Source organism: Echinops telfairi, unplaced genomic scaffold (genome assembly GCF_000313985.2).
Source record: "Echinops telfairi isolate 266 unplaced genomic scaffold, ASM31398v2 ScPeMD7_3533;HRSCAF=4204_0, whole genome shotgun sequence".
NCBI classification, from domain to species: domain Eukaryota; kingdom Metazoa; phylum Chordata; class Mammalia; order Afrosoricida; family Tenrecidae; genus Echinops; species Echinops telfairi.
The window spans coordinates 7,335,742-7,349,319 of record NW_022107431.1 but is presented as its reverse complement, the minus strand read 5'-3'; the positions used below and the strand labels follow the sequence as shown (position 1 = coordinate 7,349,319).

General features: G+C 54.6%; 1 protein-coding gene across 4 annotated transcripts in view; it reads right to left on the bottom strand.

The window, feature by feature from the left end:
• The window catches only part of AGPAT4 (1-acylglycerol-3-phosphate O-acyltransferase 4), a 70,305-nt gene that overhangs the window by 3,025 nt on the left and 53,702 nt on the right, over window positions 1-13,578 (bottom strand). For all 4 annotated transcript variants that reach the window (XM_045294704.1, XM_045294706.1, XM_004702090.2 and 1 more), the window contains 4 exons: window positions 8,026-8,187; window positions 7,048-7,201; window positions 3,630-3,732; window positions 105-180 (listed from right to left, as the gene is read on the bottom strand). In XM_045294704.1, the coding sequence (XP_045150639.1) occupies window positions 105-180; window positions 3,630-3,732; window positions 7,048-7,201; window positions 8,026-8,187 (495 nt within the window). The remainder of the gene's footprint in view (window positions 1-104; window positions 181-3,629; window positions 3,733-7,047; window positions 7,202-8,025; window positions 8,188-13,578) is intronic.

Sequence of the window (13,578 nt, the reverse complement as noted above, 5' to 3'; positions counted from 1 at the left end):
TGCCAGACCTTTCTCCCGTGGAGCTTCTGGAGGGGTTGGAACTACCAACCTTTCAGTGAGCTGCCGGCCCTGATCACCACTCCACCAGGGCCCCCTGCACTGACCTTCTCCTGGTAGAGTTTGTGCAGCCAGGCAGCGCACTGCTCCTCATCCTCGGGCACGTCCTCCAGGGGGATCCGCCTGCAAGACAGACAGAGAGCAGCTGGCAGGGTCCGGCAAGCCGATGTTTCCAGAGCAGCAGCGCTGGGCCTGCTGACTGTGCCCTGTCGGTCACCTGAGACAGCCGAGCACAGCATGTCCACACTAAAAGGCCCTGTCTTGTCCCACGCTGGCAGCCACCTCAGCCAGATGCAGTGGGACTCCTTCAGCCTTCAGGCATCAAGTGGGGCAGGGGGGGCCTTCCCCGGGCCTGTGTCTCAACAGGGACCCTGAGGCGACCTGCTCACGAGGAGCTGTGGGCTGGACTGGCAGGGGCACGACTGGTCCCGAGGTTTCTGGACTGTCACATGGATGTGCTACAGAACTGCTGTCCCGGCCTGGTCTGGCCAGTTTGGACATAAGGTGGTCAGATTTCAGACTTGACAACTCCTGCTGTTGTGCCAGCTGAATCCTTAAAATCAATCTCTTTCTCCCTGCACGTGTATTACGGGGTTTGTCTGTTCCTCTGGGAAACGCTGAGGTGCTAAGAAGGCTCATGTGTAGGATGTGTTCATCACACCACAACCTGTTAGGAGAACGGACAACACACTGAACAGGCAGGTACGACAGAGAATGACTCCATTGTGATGAATTGATGCTCATGGTTATTAACTAAACGAGCCATCTCCATCTTAATGGGAGGCCCCTGTTAGAGGCAGAATGGTAGGTAACGAGGTGTGTTTTCCATATCTTTAAAACCCACCACCGAGGCCTCTCACGAAGAACAGTGAAAGTGCCATGCACGGCCAAGAGAACAAAGTGATCAGTCGTGGAAGAAGTACAGCCAGGGGGCTCCTTAGAGGCAGGGATGGCGAGACTTTCTCTCACGTACTTTGGACATGTCAGGAGGGACCAGTTCCTGGAGAAGGACATCCTGAGTGGTCAAGTCGAGGGGCAGCGAAAGGGAACATCTCTTGAGGAGATGGACGGACACAGTGGCTGCAGCAATGGGCTCAGACCTGCACAGTTGTGAGGATGGTGCAGGACCAGGCGGTGTTGTGGTCTGTGTACATAGGGTCACCGGGGGGAGACTGGCCTGATGGCTCCTGACAACAAGCATCTCTGGTCACATCCCCAGCTCTGCATGCCCCCATAGTCTTCCTCGCCTGGCCCTTCTGTCTTTCTGATCACCTCTGACTTAGAAACCTGAGATCTACAAGCCTGTTTCCTGAAAAGGATTCCCAAGCGCACAGGCTCCTTCCTGCTTTGGGGAGTGGGACTTTAACCCCTTATCTGGCTCTTTGTTTGGCCTCATTGCCCCGAGTGTTCTAGCTTTCTGTACTGATGTGCAGCATAGCCAGAAAAAGGGCTCCATACTTTTTAATTGGTTGCAAAAGATATATTAATGCATGTAATGACCCTATGAGACCAGATGGGGGAGCGCTTGTCAGCGAGGGAGCTTACAGCAACGTTTGTAGCGGTTTGTGCCCTCCAGGGGACCTATCCTCTGGTAAGTCACCTGTGACATGAAATCATTCTGCCCACTGCCCTGGGTTTCCCCCAAATAATTTGAGCCCAGCTGGCCCCAGGTGGACCGACTGCTCCCTGGGGGTGGGGTTAGTGAGGGGGGTGTGCGGGGGTGGGTGGGGGGGAACGGCTGCAGGAACTCTGGGAACAGAGCTGGGCCTTCCTTCTGTCGTGGACATCAAGCTGCAGGCCAAATGCAGACTGAAGCCCAAACCAGACTCAACTCACTGCCATCAATTCAGTGGGGACTCAGCAACCGCCTGTGGGTTTCCGAGACTGTTTATGGGAGTAGAAAAGTCTAGTCTTTTTCCCTTGGCGCTGCTGGTGGTTTTGAACTGCTGATCAGGCAGACAGCAGCCCGACTTGTAACCACACCACCACCAGGGCTCCACAGAATGGACAGTCAAGGGAACAAAACAGCAATCGTGACGCTGCTTCAGGGGGGATGCCAGAGGGGTCTCAGGTACTGTGTCGCCCTACTCCCATCCACCCCATTCCATCTGCAGGGGACAGTAATGGTACATGCTGGGTTGCTAACCAAAGGTCAGCAGTTCGGAACTACCAGCTGCTCCAGTGGAGGGAGAGGAGGCTTTCAGTTCTACCCTGCCCTATGGGGCCCTAAGAGTTGACACAGTTTTTCTGGTAGCTAAGGTCAATCACTCCCATCAAACAACCTTTCCTTGCCCTGTGTCTGGTAAGAAGGGGTGGATTCTGATAGGATTTCCCTGAGTAATTGTGAACAGGGGTCCCTGCAGTGTCACCCTGCTGGGTATAAAGTGAGCCCACTGAGAAGCAGGGGGACAGGAGGGTGGGAGGTGGAGGGGGGTGAACTGATCCTCAGCAAGAGCCAGGAGTGAGCGTGGCCTCTGGCCCCAGCATCTGGCCTTTGGATTTTGGACTGAACAGCACACTCCACCGAGTGACATGTTTCCTCGACTTTCCTGAGTTCTGTGGGTCCCAGAGATGTGGGAGACTAGACTCAAGGGAGGGGTGGGGGCAAGATGAAGCAGACTAGCATCTTGCAAGGGCCGAACCTCTGTGACTTCTTGAATCTCCAACTCTTCGGGGCTAGTTCAGTATTAATCCTTATAAAAGACATGATCACCACGCGGAGCGCCTCCAGGATGGGTCCAGATTCTCACGTCCTCACGGCATGCCCACTGACTGGACCGTGCTCTGATTTGAAATGTGTATGCTTTTTTGGTTTGAAAACAACAAATCTATTTGAGACCTCCCGGCGAGGTCTCCGCTGGCAGACAGTGGCGGGCATCGGTGAAGACAATGCCTAGTCTGAATCCAGCACTGCCCCTGGCCCGTATGGGGTGCTTGGGTGGAACCCCCATGCTGTTTCCCGTCGGCAGCACCTCCCACATCTGTTTCACCCTTGGCCCGTGTAATACCTTATAAAAGTGTTTTCAATTAAACCAACAACTACCTAGAAGGCAGTGCACCAAGGAGACGCCACCAGAGGTCTGATAAACCATACAGGGTGCTGTCTTTGTCTGAGGATCCCTGCTGGTACAGTGGGGAAGTGTTGGTCAGGGGTTTCAATCCACCCCAAGATGGCCATTGCTCCCGGGAAGACCTCACAGCCTCGGGAAACCTTGGGGTCACTTCTGCCCTGTCCTCTAGGGTCACTATGAGCTCGGACAGCCCCATGGCAGTGGGTTTGGCTGGGTGGCTCCCAGTCCATTCCTACAGAGCACACACATCTTCCGCAGAGGGCAAAAGGGCCAACAAGAGACGCTTTCCATTAAACCTCAACTCCCGGTGCCTGCCATGGGTCCCGCCTGAGCTGGGCTCTAAGAATGGGACAGTGACAAGTCACAGTGCGGGACGGGTCTCAGATGATGATATAAATGAGTCAAAGCAGACGGCACACCAGGAGACGGGGCCCAGATGCCCCTGGAAGGAGGTCTGGGGGCCACTTGTGGCTTTCTGCCCCTGGAGACGAGCTGACTCACCTCACGTAAAAATCCGCGTGGTATTTCTTCCCATTGAGGATCCCCAGCAGGGTTGGGTTTTCATGGTCTCTGAAATTTAGTGTACAGTCATATACAGCTGAAACTATAAAAGACAAAACAAATACAGACCAGTATATAGCGTGTGGACCCGACTGCGTCTTATAGATAACACAGGGCGAGCTGTTCACAGGGCGGCTACTCAGTGGCCCAAATGTTCCCTGTGGAGCAACGTGCCTCCCGCTGTCACCAGAAAGCCACAGGGTGGTGACCGCAGGCCTGGCTGAGCCGGACTCAGCGTGAAGCAGCAGGACAACGTGTTGACTCGAGGTGCTACACACACTGGTCACAGCTTTCCCAGACGCCCCGCCCACCGTGGCCAACAAATCTCGACAGCAAGATCGATCAGTCTGTAACAATGACGTCGAGAGTCAGGGCCGGCTCGTAGGACCCTGCAGGGCAGGGCAGAACTGGCCCTCTGGGTTTCCAAGGCTATAACTGTGTGTGGGAGTAGAAGGCCCCGTCTTTCTGCTGGAGAGCTGCTGGTGGTTTCAAACTGCCGACCTTGTGGATGGAAGCTACTGAGTAACCATTACGCCACCAGGGCCCCTTAATCAGGGAGTAGCCACTACCATCCCTCCTTTGTAGAAAAAAAAAAAAGACTCCGTGCCCCACTAGCAATGGAAAACATTTACACTATAGCCTATAACCCAGGATAAAGTGTGGGTGTCTGCTTTTGCTCCCCCATTGTTCCAGCGCCCTCCAGGGGGTGGCACTGCCCACCCTGAGAAACACTGACCCCGTCCACGGCAAGCTCGCTGAAGATGTGTCCCTGAACACATCATAGCTTAACTATCCTGTGAGCACCCTTCCTCCCGAGAACAATCCGATCACTGCCCAACGATCTCGGGGATCAGCTGGGAATTCCTTAAGGACCTGGAAGTGTAGGCAGTTGAAACGTGGCTGAGAAACAAGCCGACTGGGTGGCGGATGGGTTTACCAAGCAGTGAGTCATTCTGGGAGCAAACAGAAAAGCTGGGTAAAACTTCCACGGCTAGTGTAAGCTGACTGTGTGGCAGGATGAGAACAGGGAAGAAGAGCGGTGTGCAGGGGACACAGACTGCCGCTTCCTGGGCTGCATTGCGGCAGGGCAAGTGAGGGGCTCAGTGTGCAGGAGAATCAGGAGCTGCTGTCACTTTGCCTCAGTCAGCAGTGGCCTCTTTCCCTGTGAAGTGGGAGTAGGAACATGTCCCTCGATGTTGGCTGAGATAGTGAGTGGCTGGCATGGGCCCAGGGCATTGGGCTGACCTGGCCGAGTGCACTGTGCTACCGAGAAGTCCCCCGTGCTTGCTAGTGGACATGCCTTGTGCGGGCCTATAGGGAAGGTGGTGGGCAGGGTGGTGTTTGCCTACAAGAAGGATGCATACGCCATCTACTTCCGGCGTCCCCCTAGAACCCCACTCTTACCCAGAGCTCAGGGCCGAAAGGAGGCAGTTGCTTTAGATAACAAGTCAGGGTTCCCCAGGAGTGGCTGACAAACCAGTGGTTTGCATGTTGGCTGGCTTTCAGAAAAGGGACTCCAAGAAACGCCTCCCAGTGAGCCCACTGGTGGGGCAGTGCAGGGTGGGGCGGGGCAGGGCTGGCTCTGAGCCTGTAGCTGCCACTCAGCTGCCTGGCTGCAGACTGTTAGTAACACAGAACTTACCGGTAGCCTGGCAGTGCAGGGGGCAGTGGGGGGGAGTGTACAGTCTCTATGACAGACCTGGTGCGGTATATATGTTCCCACTGGGAAGGCAGGGAGAGCAGGGCAGCCTGCACACTGGAAGCCTCCCCCCTGCTGCCCACAGGCAAACATCAGTCTCCTCTGTCACCCCTGGGGGGCATGAGCCAGACCCGAATCCCACAGCAGAAACTGGGCATTCCCTCTCAGAGGCAAAATAAACCTGGAAGCAGTCGAGGGCCCATCAGACTCCGCCATCATCTGGCTAATTCCCAATTCCCTACCGGGCATTGTGCTACAAGCCTTACTGTATCTTGTCTTTCAATCCTCATCGCACCCCCCCACCCAAGGTCAAACCCAAGATCAGAGAGGGGAAGGAGTTTGCCTAGGATCACACAGCAAGAGGGGTAAGGCTGGCATTCCAGGCTAGGTCTGAACCGACAGCCCTTGCTGCCTCTGACCCTGCTGCATCATGGGAGGGGGCAGAGTGTGAGGCCAAGAGACAAGTGGACATCCTTGGATCTGGTTATCAGGGTCAGGCATGCAGGTGGGACAGCGGGCGACCCCTGGTCCCCGGGATAAATCCAGGCCCAAAGAGGCTGGCAGACTTAAGGCCCTTGGGGACATAGGTCCCTATGGGAGGCACCTTTGGAGCCCGGCTCTGCAAGCTGAGTGAGCAGCTGTCTCTCCAGAACCTGCCCGCTCAGCCAGAGAGGAGAACTGGCTGACAACAGGCACTGCCTGCATGTGCCGGTGAGGGAGCCATGGGAAGGACAGTGGCCGAGAGGGTGGTGTTGGGGCAAGGCCGACCACGGGCAAGCGGAAGCTGGACAACAGCTGCCAGGAGAAGGCCATGACACATTCCCCAGAGGGGCAGCCAGTGCCAAGCAGGAGCAGGGCTGGTTCCAGGCCTGGGCTCAGGGTGCTGAGCAGTAAGGGTCTGGGTGGTCCAAGCCCAGCGAGCACAGTAGCTCTGGACACGGAGTGTCACCGGTGTGCACTGGGAGGTGAAGAGTCTAGAACCTTCTCTAGAAGCTCATTCCAGGGCCCCTTGCTCCTTCCATAGATCCCTGACCCGAAGCCCGCCTTGGAGTGGGAGAAGGGTAGCAGGTGGCTGTCCTGGGTCTGCTCTCCTAGCCTCAGGGGACAAAGGATGGGGGACTAATGGCCCCTCATCCAAGGTTCCCAGCCGTGGGCCTCTACAGCCAGCCCCAGTCCAGTGAGGGAGAATGGCCCCTGCAGGTGGCTGTCCAGAGATGGGGACAGGGTGGGGCTGCGTGGGGACTGTCTGGGAGGACTCAGCCTGGGTGGTGGTGCTGAGCTCAGGCGAGGAGGCTAGAACAAGGCAGACAGCCTCGCAGGGTTGGGGGCTGGGGCTGGCTAGTAGCCACTCTCTGCTCCATCTTGTCATCTCACCTGCAGGAATCGAGGGCCCCCGAGTTCAGTGACCATGACAACGGATCACAGGGCCTACGAGCTGGTCATCTGGGGACAGTGGGGGAGGCCAAGTGCCCCCCCTATACACACACTCCTATTTTGGGGCTGCACCAACCCGGGCTGCTTTCCAGCACCTTCAGCCCAGACCTGCGATCCCGGCACCGGGCAGCAGAGGGCGGCGCTGCCTACTCCGCCCGCATGCAGGCTCCTCCCTGGAGGTCGGGGCCCTGGGTGTTAGGGTCTGGGCGGCGCAGCGGTCCTTACCTACATTTCTCAAGCTCCGCACAGTGACCGCGAAGCCCTTGGTGCGTGGCAGCAGGTGGTGCTTGAGGCCAGGCAGCCCTTTGGTCTTGGCCACCTGCATGCTGATCTGGTGTTTCACCTCCGTGAACCGCGTCCCCTCGCAGTGGATCAGGAACTGCGGGGCAGGGCTGTGTCACTGTCATGGCCGGACCCTCCTGACTCCAGATACTCCCCCACCCCACCCCCCGCAGCGCCTACACTAGCCCTCCCCCTCCCCACTCTCACCCACTGCCCCCCAGAAGGGCCTACTGCCTTCTGAGTCACTGCAGCCCAGGGCAGCCCCTATGGGGGTCCCTGCTCCACATTCACACTTCTCGGGGGCTTCCGACACCCAGGGCTTCCCATCTGCAATGCTGGGATGTAGGGGTGAGTGTGTGTGTGTGTAAGAGAGAGGGGGAGAGAGAGAGAGAGAGAGAGAGAGAGAGAGAGAGAGTGTGTGTGTGTGTGTGTGTGTGTGTGGAGCGCATGCGCATGAGAGACCATGGGTGTGAGCTGAAAAAGAGGACGGTGTGCGTGAGAGTGTGAAAGAGACTGTGCGTGAAAGGCTGTGTTGGAGTCAGTGTGTGTGTGTGTGTGTATGTATGGGATTGAGAGACAGTGAGTAAGAGATGGTATGTGAGAGCAAGAGCGTGTGGGAGGGTGTGTGCATGAGAGACTGTGTCTGGGGAGAGGCTGTGTGTGTGAGACTGCATGTGTGTGGGAAGGCCTATTGGGAGGCTGTGTGTGAGACGAGGGTGTGTGCATCACAGAGATTGTGTGTGTGTGTGTGTGTGTGTGTGTGTGTGTGTGTGTGTGTGACACAGAGAGGGAGTCACCCAAACATATTCAGTGAGCCCACAGGAAGGCAGGGAAGGTGCCAGGCACACAAGGATGGGGCCCCCGATGGGCGTGGGCGCTGGCGATGTGGGGGGGCAGCGGGGCGAGCTGGCCCTCACGTACAAAGAACTTCTCGGGGTAATCACGGAGATTGAGCAGGCTGTTGAGGACTGTCTTGCGGTCTTCCTCCCACTTGCGCTTGCAGAAGACCATCTCCAGGAAGTACCACATCCAGCCGATGATGGGGAGGTAGGCCAGCTCCTTCTTGGCCAGGACCTTGGAGGACTGAGAGAGAGGGAAGGGCACAGGGGTCACGACCAGCGCTGACGGGCCGATCCCTTTGCCTGTGGGGAGAACTTACTAGAAAGCAAGAAGAGTAACCACCTATACGGACAGAGTCATTTCCTAGGACTGTCATCTGGGTGGGGGCAAAGATCAGCACGGGGGTGGGGGATACTTAGTCCTAATCTCTTGTGAGTGGTGTCTTATAAATCAGAAGAGACGAGAGAGTCACACATGGAGACTGGAGTCTAGCCTGTCAATCAGGTCATAGCCAATGATGCCTCTGTGTTGACATGGCCTTCTCCTGAGGACTCTGGGAACACCTGTCTTCCTCCCCAGAGGTAGGACACACACTCTCTGCTTCACATTTCTGATGACAAGCCACATGGAGCCACGCTGATGGCAGCCAGAGCCCTGGAAATGCGTCCACTGCCACTGGACCCACATGACTTTCCACCCATCGGCCTGTGATCTTCCTGCATTCGAGTCATTGCATGTGCTGCATGAGTCTGAAGAGGAATTCATGGGCTAATATTGGACTTAGGGACTTGATCTGGACTGGGCTGGGGTGTTTTTTTGATGCATCATTGCTTCTTGATATAAAATTCTCTCTTTCACTCATATGAGCGTCACTAAATTTGTTTCTCTAGTCAACCTGGACGGATACAGGGATGGTTTGTTGACAAGACCCAATGGAGCTGCACGGAACGCGGGAGCCACTAGATGCTCAGACACAGGCACGAGTCAGTTCTCTCAGAAGGAACTGATGTGGCCAACACCCTAGAGCCTGACTGCCAATTTCCAGAACTGTGACACACTGTGTCAATGCTCCTTAAAGCCACCCTCTTGATCAGAGTATCCCTCAGAGGGACAAGCCCTGGCAAACACATGCATGTGCCGGTGGCTGACCAACTACCACACCATGTCTTCAGATGGGATGTCGCCCTCGCCAATCCCACCCAGACAGCCGAAACAGAGATGACACATATTTGCTGTCTTACAGCGCTGAGGATGGGGGCTTGGCATGCAGTGACCAATGGCAAAGCTGAGGGCATCTGGCTCCCCAAAGGCCGGTGGGTGATGGCCCTGGCACTGACCTCCAAGACACGATTCTCCCAGCAGCTGAACATGGATGAAAGCAGCTGCCGTGTGAGGAGTGTCTCCCCTCAGCCTAACACCACCCAGAAGACTGACAAACGAGATCTTACGCAAACCTGCCAGGGCCTCTGCTAACTAGCTCACGGAAGAAACAGCTAAGTAAAGAGGAACCAGGAGCCGGAGCCTCGGCTCTCGAACTGTATGCACAAGCCCCTTCCACATCGAGTGATCCAGTGTCCAACATAAAGCAGGTCTCATAATGCCCAGCCCACGATCAGCACCTAGAAGATGATGGCTATTGTTACCAGCTGTCTACTATCCCCAAGGAGCCCTGGTGACGTAGTGGGTTACACATTGGTCTTGTAACGCTAAAGTCAGCGGTTTGAAACTACCAGCTGCTCAGCTGGAGAGAGACGAGGCTTTCTACTTCTGGAGAGTTCCAGTCTCGGAAACGCACAGGGACAGTTCTACCCTGTCCTACAGGGCCACTGTGAGCAAGCATCGGCTCGATGGCAGAGACTCAAACTCTCAACTCACAGCCGTTGAGTTGATTCCAACTCATAGCGACACTATAGCACAGGGTAGAACTGACTCTGTGGGTTTCCAAGACTGGAACTCCTTATGGGAATAGAGAGGCCTATCTTTCTCCTATGGAATGGCTGGTGGTTTCGAACTGCTGACCTAGTGGTAACCAGCCCAAATCATAACCCACTATGCCACCAGGGCAGGCTACATAAGAACCGCCCACACCTGTTCCCAGTGAAGGAGTGAGTTGATGGGCCTAGGCAAAGGTTTAGAGACCTCCTGTAATAGTTAGGTTTCTTGTGCCAATCTGGCCAATAAGAACACGTGGGATTAACCAGGTTGTTGTTTGATTGGAAGGCAAAGAGATAAATGGCTCTGCAAGGTCCGCCCCCCTCCACTGCCCCCCAACACACACACACTTGCTCTATGGTGAGTGAAGCGTGTTGGGGAGTGTGTGCTGCTGTAGCTAGTCTTCTATTCCAAACTGTGAGCTACACAACTTGGGGGCCAGGCCAACCGATGGATCATGTTGCTAGAGCTTGAGGATCCTTCAAGACCTGCCTCGCCACACTGCTGGTACATGCATCACTTGAGCTTGAGGCTGGTGGATCCTGTCGCCTTGCATTGCTTGCATTTGATATCCCATCTAGACCTGCTCTGTTAGGTTCCTGAGCTACTCTGTAGTAGTCCTTCAAGAGATTAAAGTTGGAGACAAAGCATCTCTAGGGCACAGGCCCGCCTGCTCTGTAACTACCCATTCACCAGTACACTTAGGAAGAGACAGGATTCAGTTGGGCTTGCGGTTGTACAAAGACCATGGGTCCAAGAGACTTGCTAGTGAGACTCCCAAATGGTCTTGGGTTTGAGCCGGCGCTCGATGTCTGCATCCCTGCCTCCCTCCCTCCCTCCCTCTCCTCACACCTGTCTCCCCCGCCTCTTCAGGTTCTGCTTCTCCTCCATGTGTGTTAACAGGCATGTCTGTTTCCCGTCTACATGTCTGTCTCCCCTCTGTCATCATCCTCTGGATGCCCTGTGGGCTTCTCCGAGCTTCTCTGCTTGGTTCCTTCCTTCCTGCTCAGTTCGTGGCCCGAAGGAGGCCCTGAGGAGAAACCCCAGAGGCTGCCAGCTGGGAGGGGGTGTCAGGAGTCTCTTCCCTGTCATGCGTCGTGGTGTCTGACAGGTCAGGAGCCCCTGCAACTTTTCCTCCAAAACTTTCCAGTGGGCAAGAGTCAACGCAAACCAAACTCACTGCCATTGAGTTGATGGCGACTCCGTGGAACCCTATAGGACAGGGCAGACTGCCCCAGTGGGTGTCGGAGACTAACTCCATGGGAATAGAAAGCCCCATCTTGCTTCCGAGGAGCTGCTGACATTGCAGTCAGCAGCCCAGCTTGTAGGCACTATGCCACCAGGGTGCCTAGGCACGAGCAGACACCTTGGCATCAGACTTGCTAACAGTGGTCCTCGGGAAAATGACTTAACCAAGCTAAGGCTGGAGAGCTGACTTAGAAAACATGGGTTGACAAAGTCATGCGGGTTAGACATAGCAGCCCTCAAGTGAGCAGCATGCAAGAAGCGATAGAGAGTGACCGTGTCACCACTCGTGGTCACGAGCTGGACTCTCATGTGACTCTAAGGCCAGTTGGCTTCCTGCTACACCACAGGGACTCCTGCTCCACAAGCTACTGATATTCTCACGCTGCAAGGACAGGCCCATCCTGAAACCACTTGGAAGGTCCAGGGCAAATCACCAGCTGCCTGTAAAGGAGACTTTGAAGGAGAGGCTGGTGTGTCAGCAAAGTCTACTTCCAACTGGCCGATGAATAGGGAAGCCGCACTTGCAGGAGGCTGCCGGAGAAGACTATGGACCGTAGCACAGACTGCCGGAAGGATGAACCAAGATGTTTGGGCAGAGGGCAGCCGGGAATGCCCCTTGGAAGTGAGGATGGAGAGACCTGGGCCAGTATCTGAAGAAGGACATCGTGCTTGATCATGTAGAGGGTTGTTGAAAAAGAGGACAACTCTTCTGGAGATGGACTGATGTAGGGGCCACCTCAAGGGGCTCAGACATGACAACAATTGTGAAAATGGTGCCGGGCTGAGCAGTGTTCCCTTCTGCTGCGCACAGGGCCACCGTGAGCTGGCACCGACTCACTCGACAGCACTTCACACCATGAGCCAGGCGGTCATCCACTGTTGGCCCAGTCAAGACGAGAAGACATCACATCACATACCCTTTCTTCCTGGACGGGGAAAAACGATCCTGTTATTAATCATTCCTGTCCGTGACCTGGCTTCAATAAAGGCATTTTGAGGAGGCGTCTCTGAGAAGAAATCCACAAAACTAACAGAATCCTTGTGGCAGTTACATAATCTCCTGTCAACTTGCGAAGGGGTGGAGTCTAACCTGTCAATCAGGTCGCAGCTTGATGACCTCATTTGGAAGCTCGAAGGAGATAAATAGCTCACTGGAGGCCAGATAGGCTCTCTGCTTAGTCTTCCTGTTGACAAGACACATGGAGCTGTGCTGATAAAGCTAGAGCCTTGGAGATAGAGGAAGCAAGTGGAGACCCATGCCAGCACGGAGACGCTTCCACCACCATTGGATACACAAGACGTTCCCCCCACTGGCCTGTGATCTTCCTGCATTCAGCATTGTTGCATGGCTGTGTGAGTCTAAAGAGGAATTTATAGACTGGTATTGGACGTATGGGGTAATAGCAGACTAATGGACTTGATGTGGACTGGACTGGATCATATTTTCTCAATATACAGTTGCTCTTTTATATAAAGCTCTTTCTGACACACACTTGAGTCTATGAATTTGTTTCTTTAGTCAACCCGGACTAACACACTTCTGCCTCAGGTCTTTACAACAGGGAAACGTAGGTACTTCACCGGCTTTGTTTCCAGAAATATGTTTTAGTACACATGCAGATATCAAGTCAGCCGTGGAGGTACAGGGAGGAAAGCCAAGGCGCAACCCATCCCACTCTTACAACGTGCAGAGCGGTTAGGAAAGGAGGAGAGATCGAAACTTCACGCACAGGGAGGGAGCGAGGTCACAGCATGTGCTGGCGCATCCAGGGGATGGCAATCGATGGCGTGGAACAGCCATGAACATCCGTGAACTGTTGAATGGAAGACTGATCAGAACTGGAAACAGACACCCAATTCACAAGATGAGGGTTGGGTTTTCTTGTTGTTGTTTTTTTTAAACAAGATACTGGATACAAAAGTGGCACTGTGGGTTAGGTACTGGAATAGTAGCCCATGGATGGCAGTTGAAAGGCTATAAGGATTTATGGTGTCAGAAACCTGATATAGGGTCACTGTGGGTCAGAAGAAAATTGATGGCAATGGGTTTGATGTGATTTTTTTTGGTCTTTATTAAATTTGTCTGGAAGCAGACAACCACATCTTTCTCCTGAGTTGCAGCTGGTGGGTTCAAACTGATGACTTTTGGGGCATTAGCCCAACACCAACTCACTGCTATGAAGTCGGTTCTGACTCATAGAGACCCCATAAGACAGAGCAGAAGTGTCCCTGAGGGTTTTTAAGATGGTAACTTACATAATTTCATGTCAACTTGAAGATAGATCAAAGTGTATGGAGCGGATTTTAGCCTGTCAATCGGGTCACAGCCTGATGAAAACTCTGTGGGTGTGGCCTTCCCATAAGGAGGGTTCTGGGAACCTCCCTCTCTCTCCCTCTCTCTCTCTGCCTTCACCTTCCTGATAGTGGTCCCTAGTTGCTGCAAGTGCTGTGATG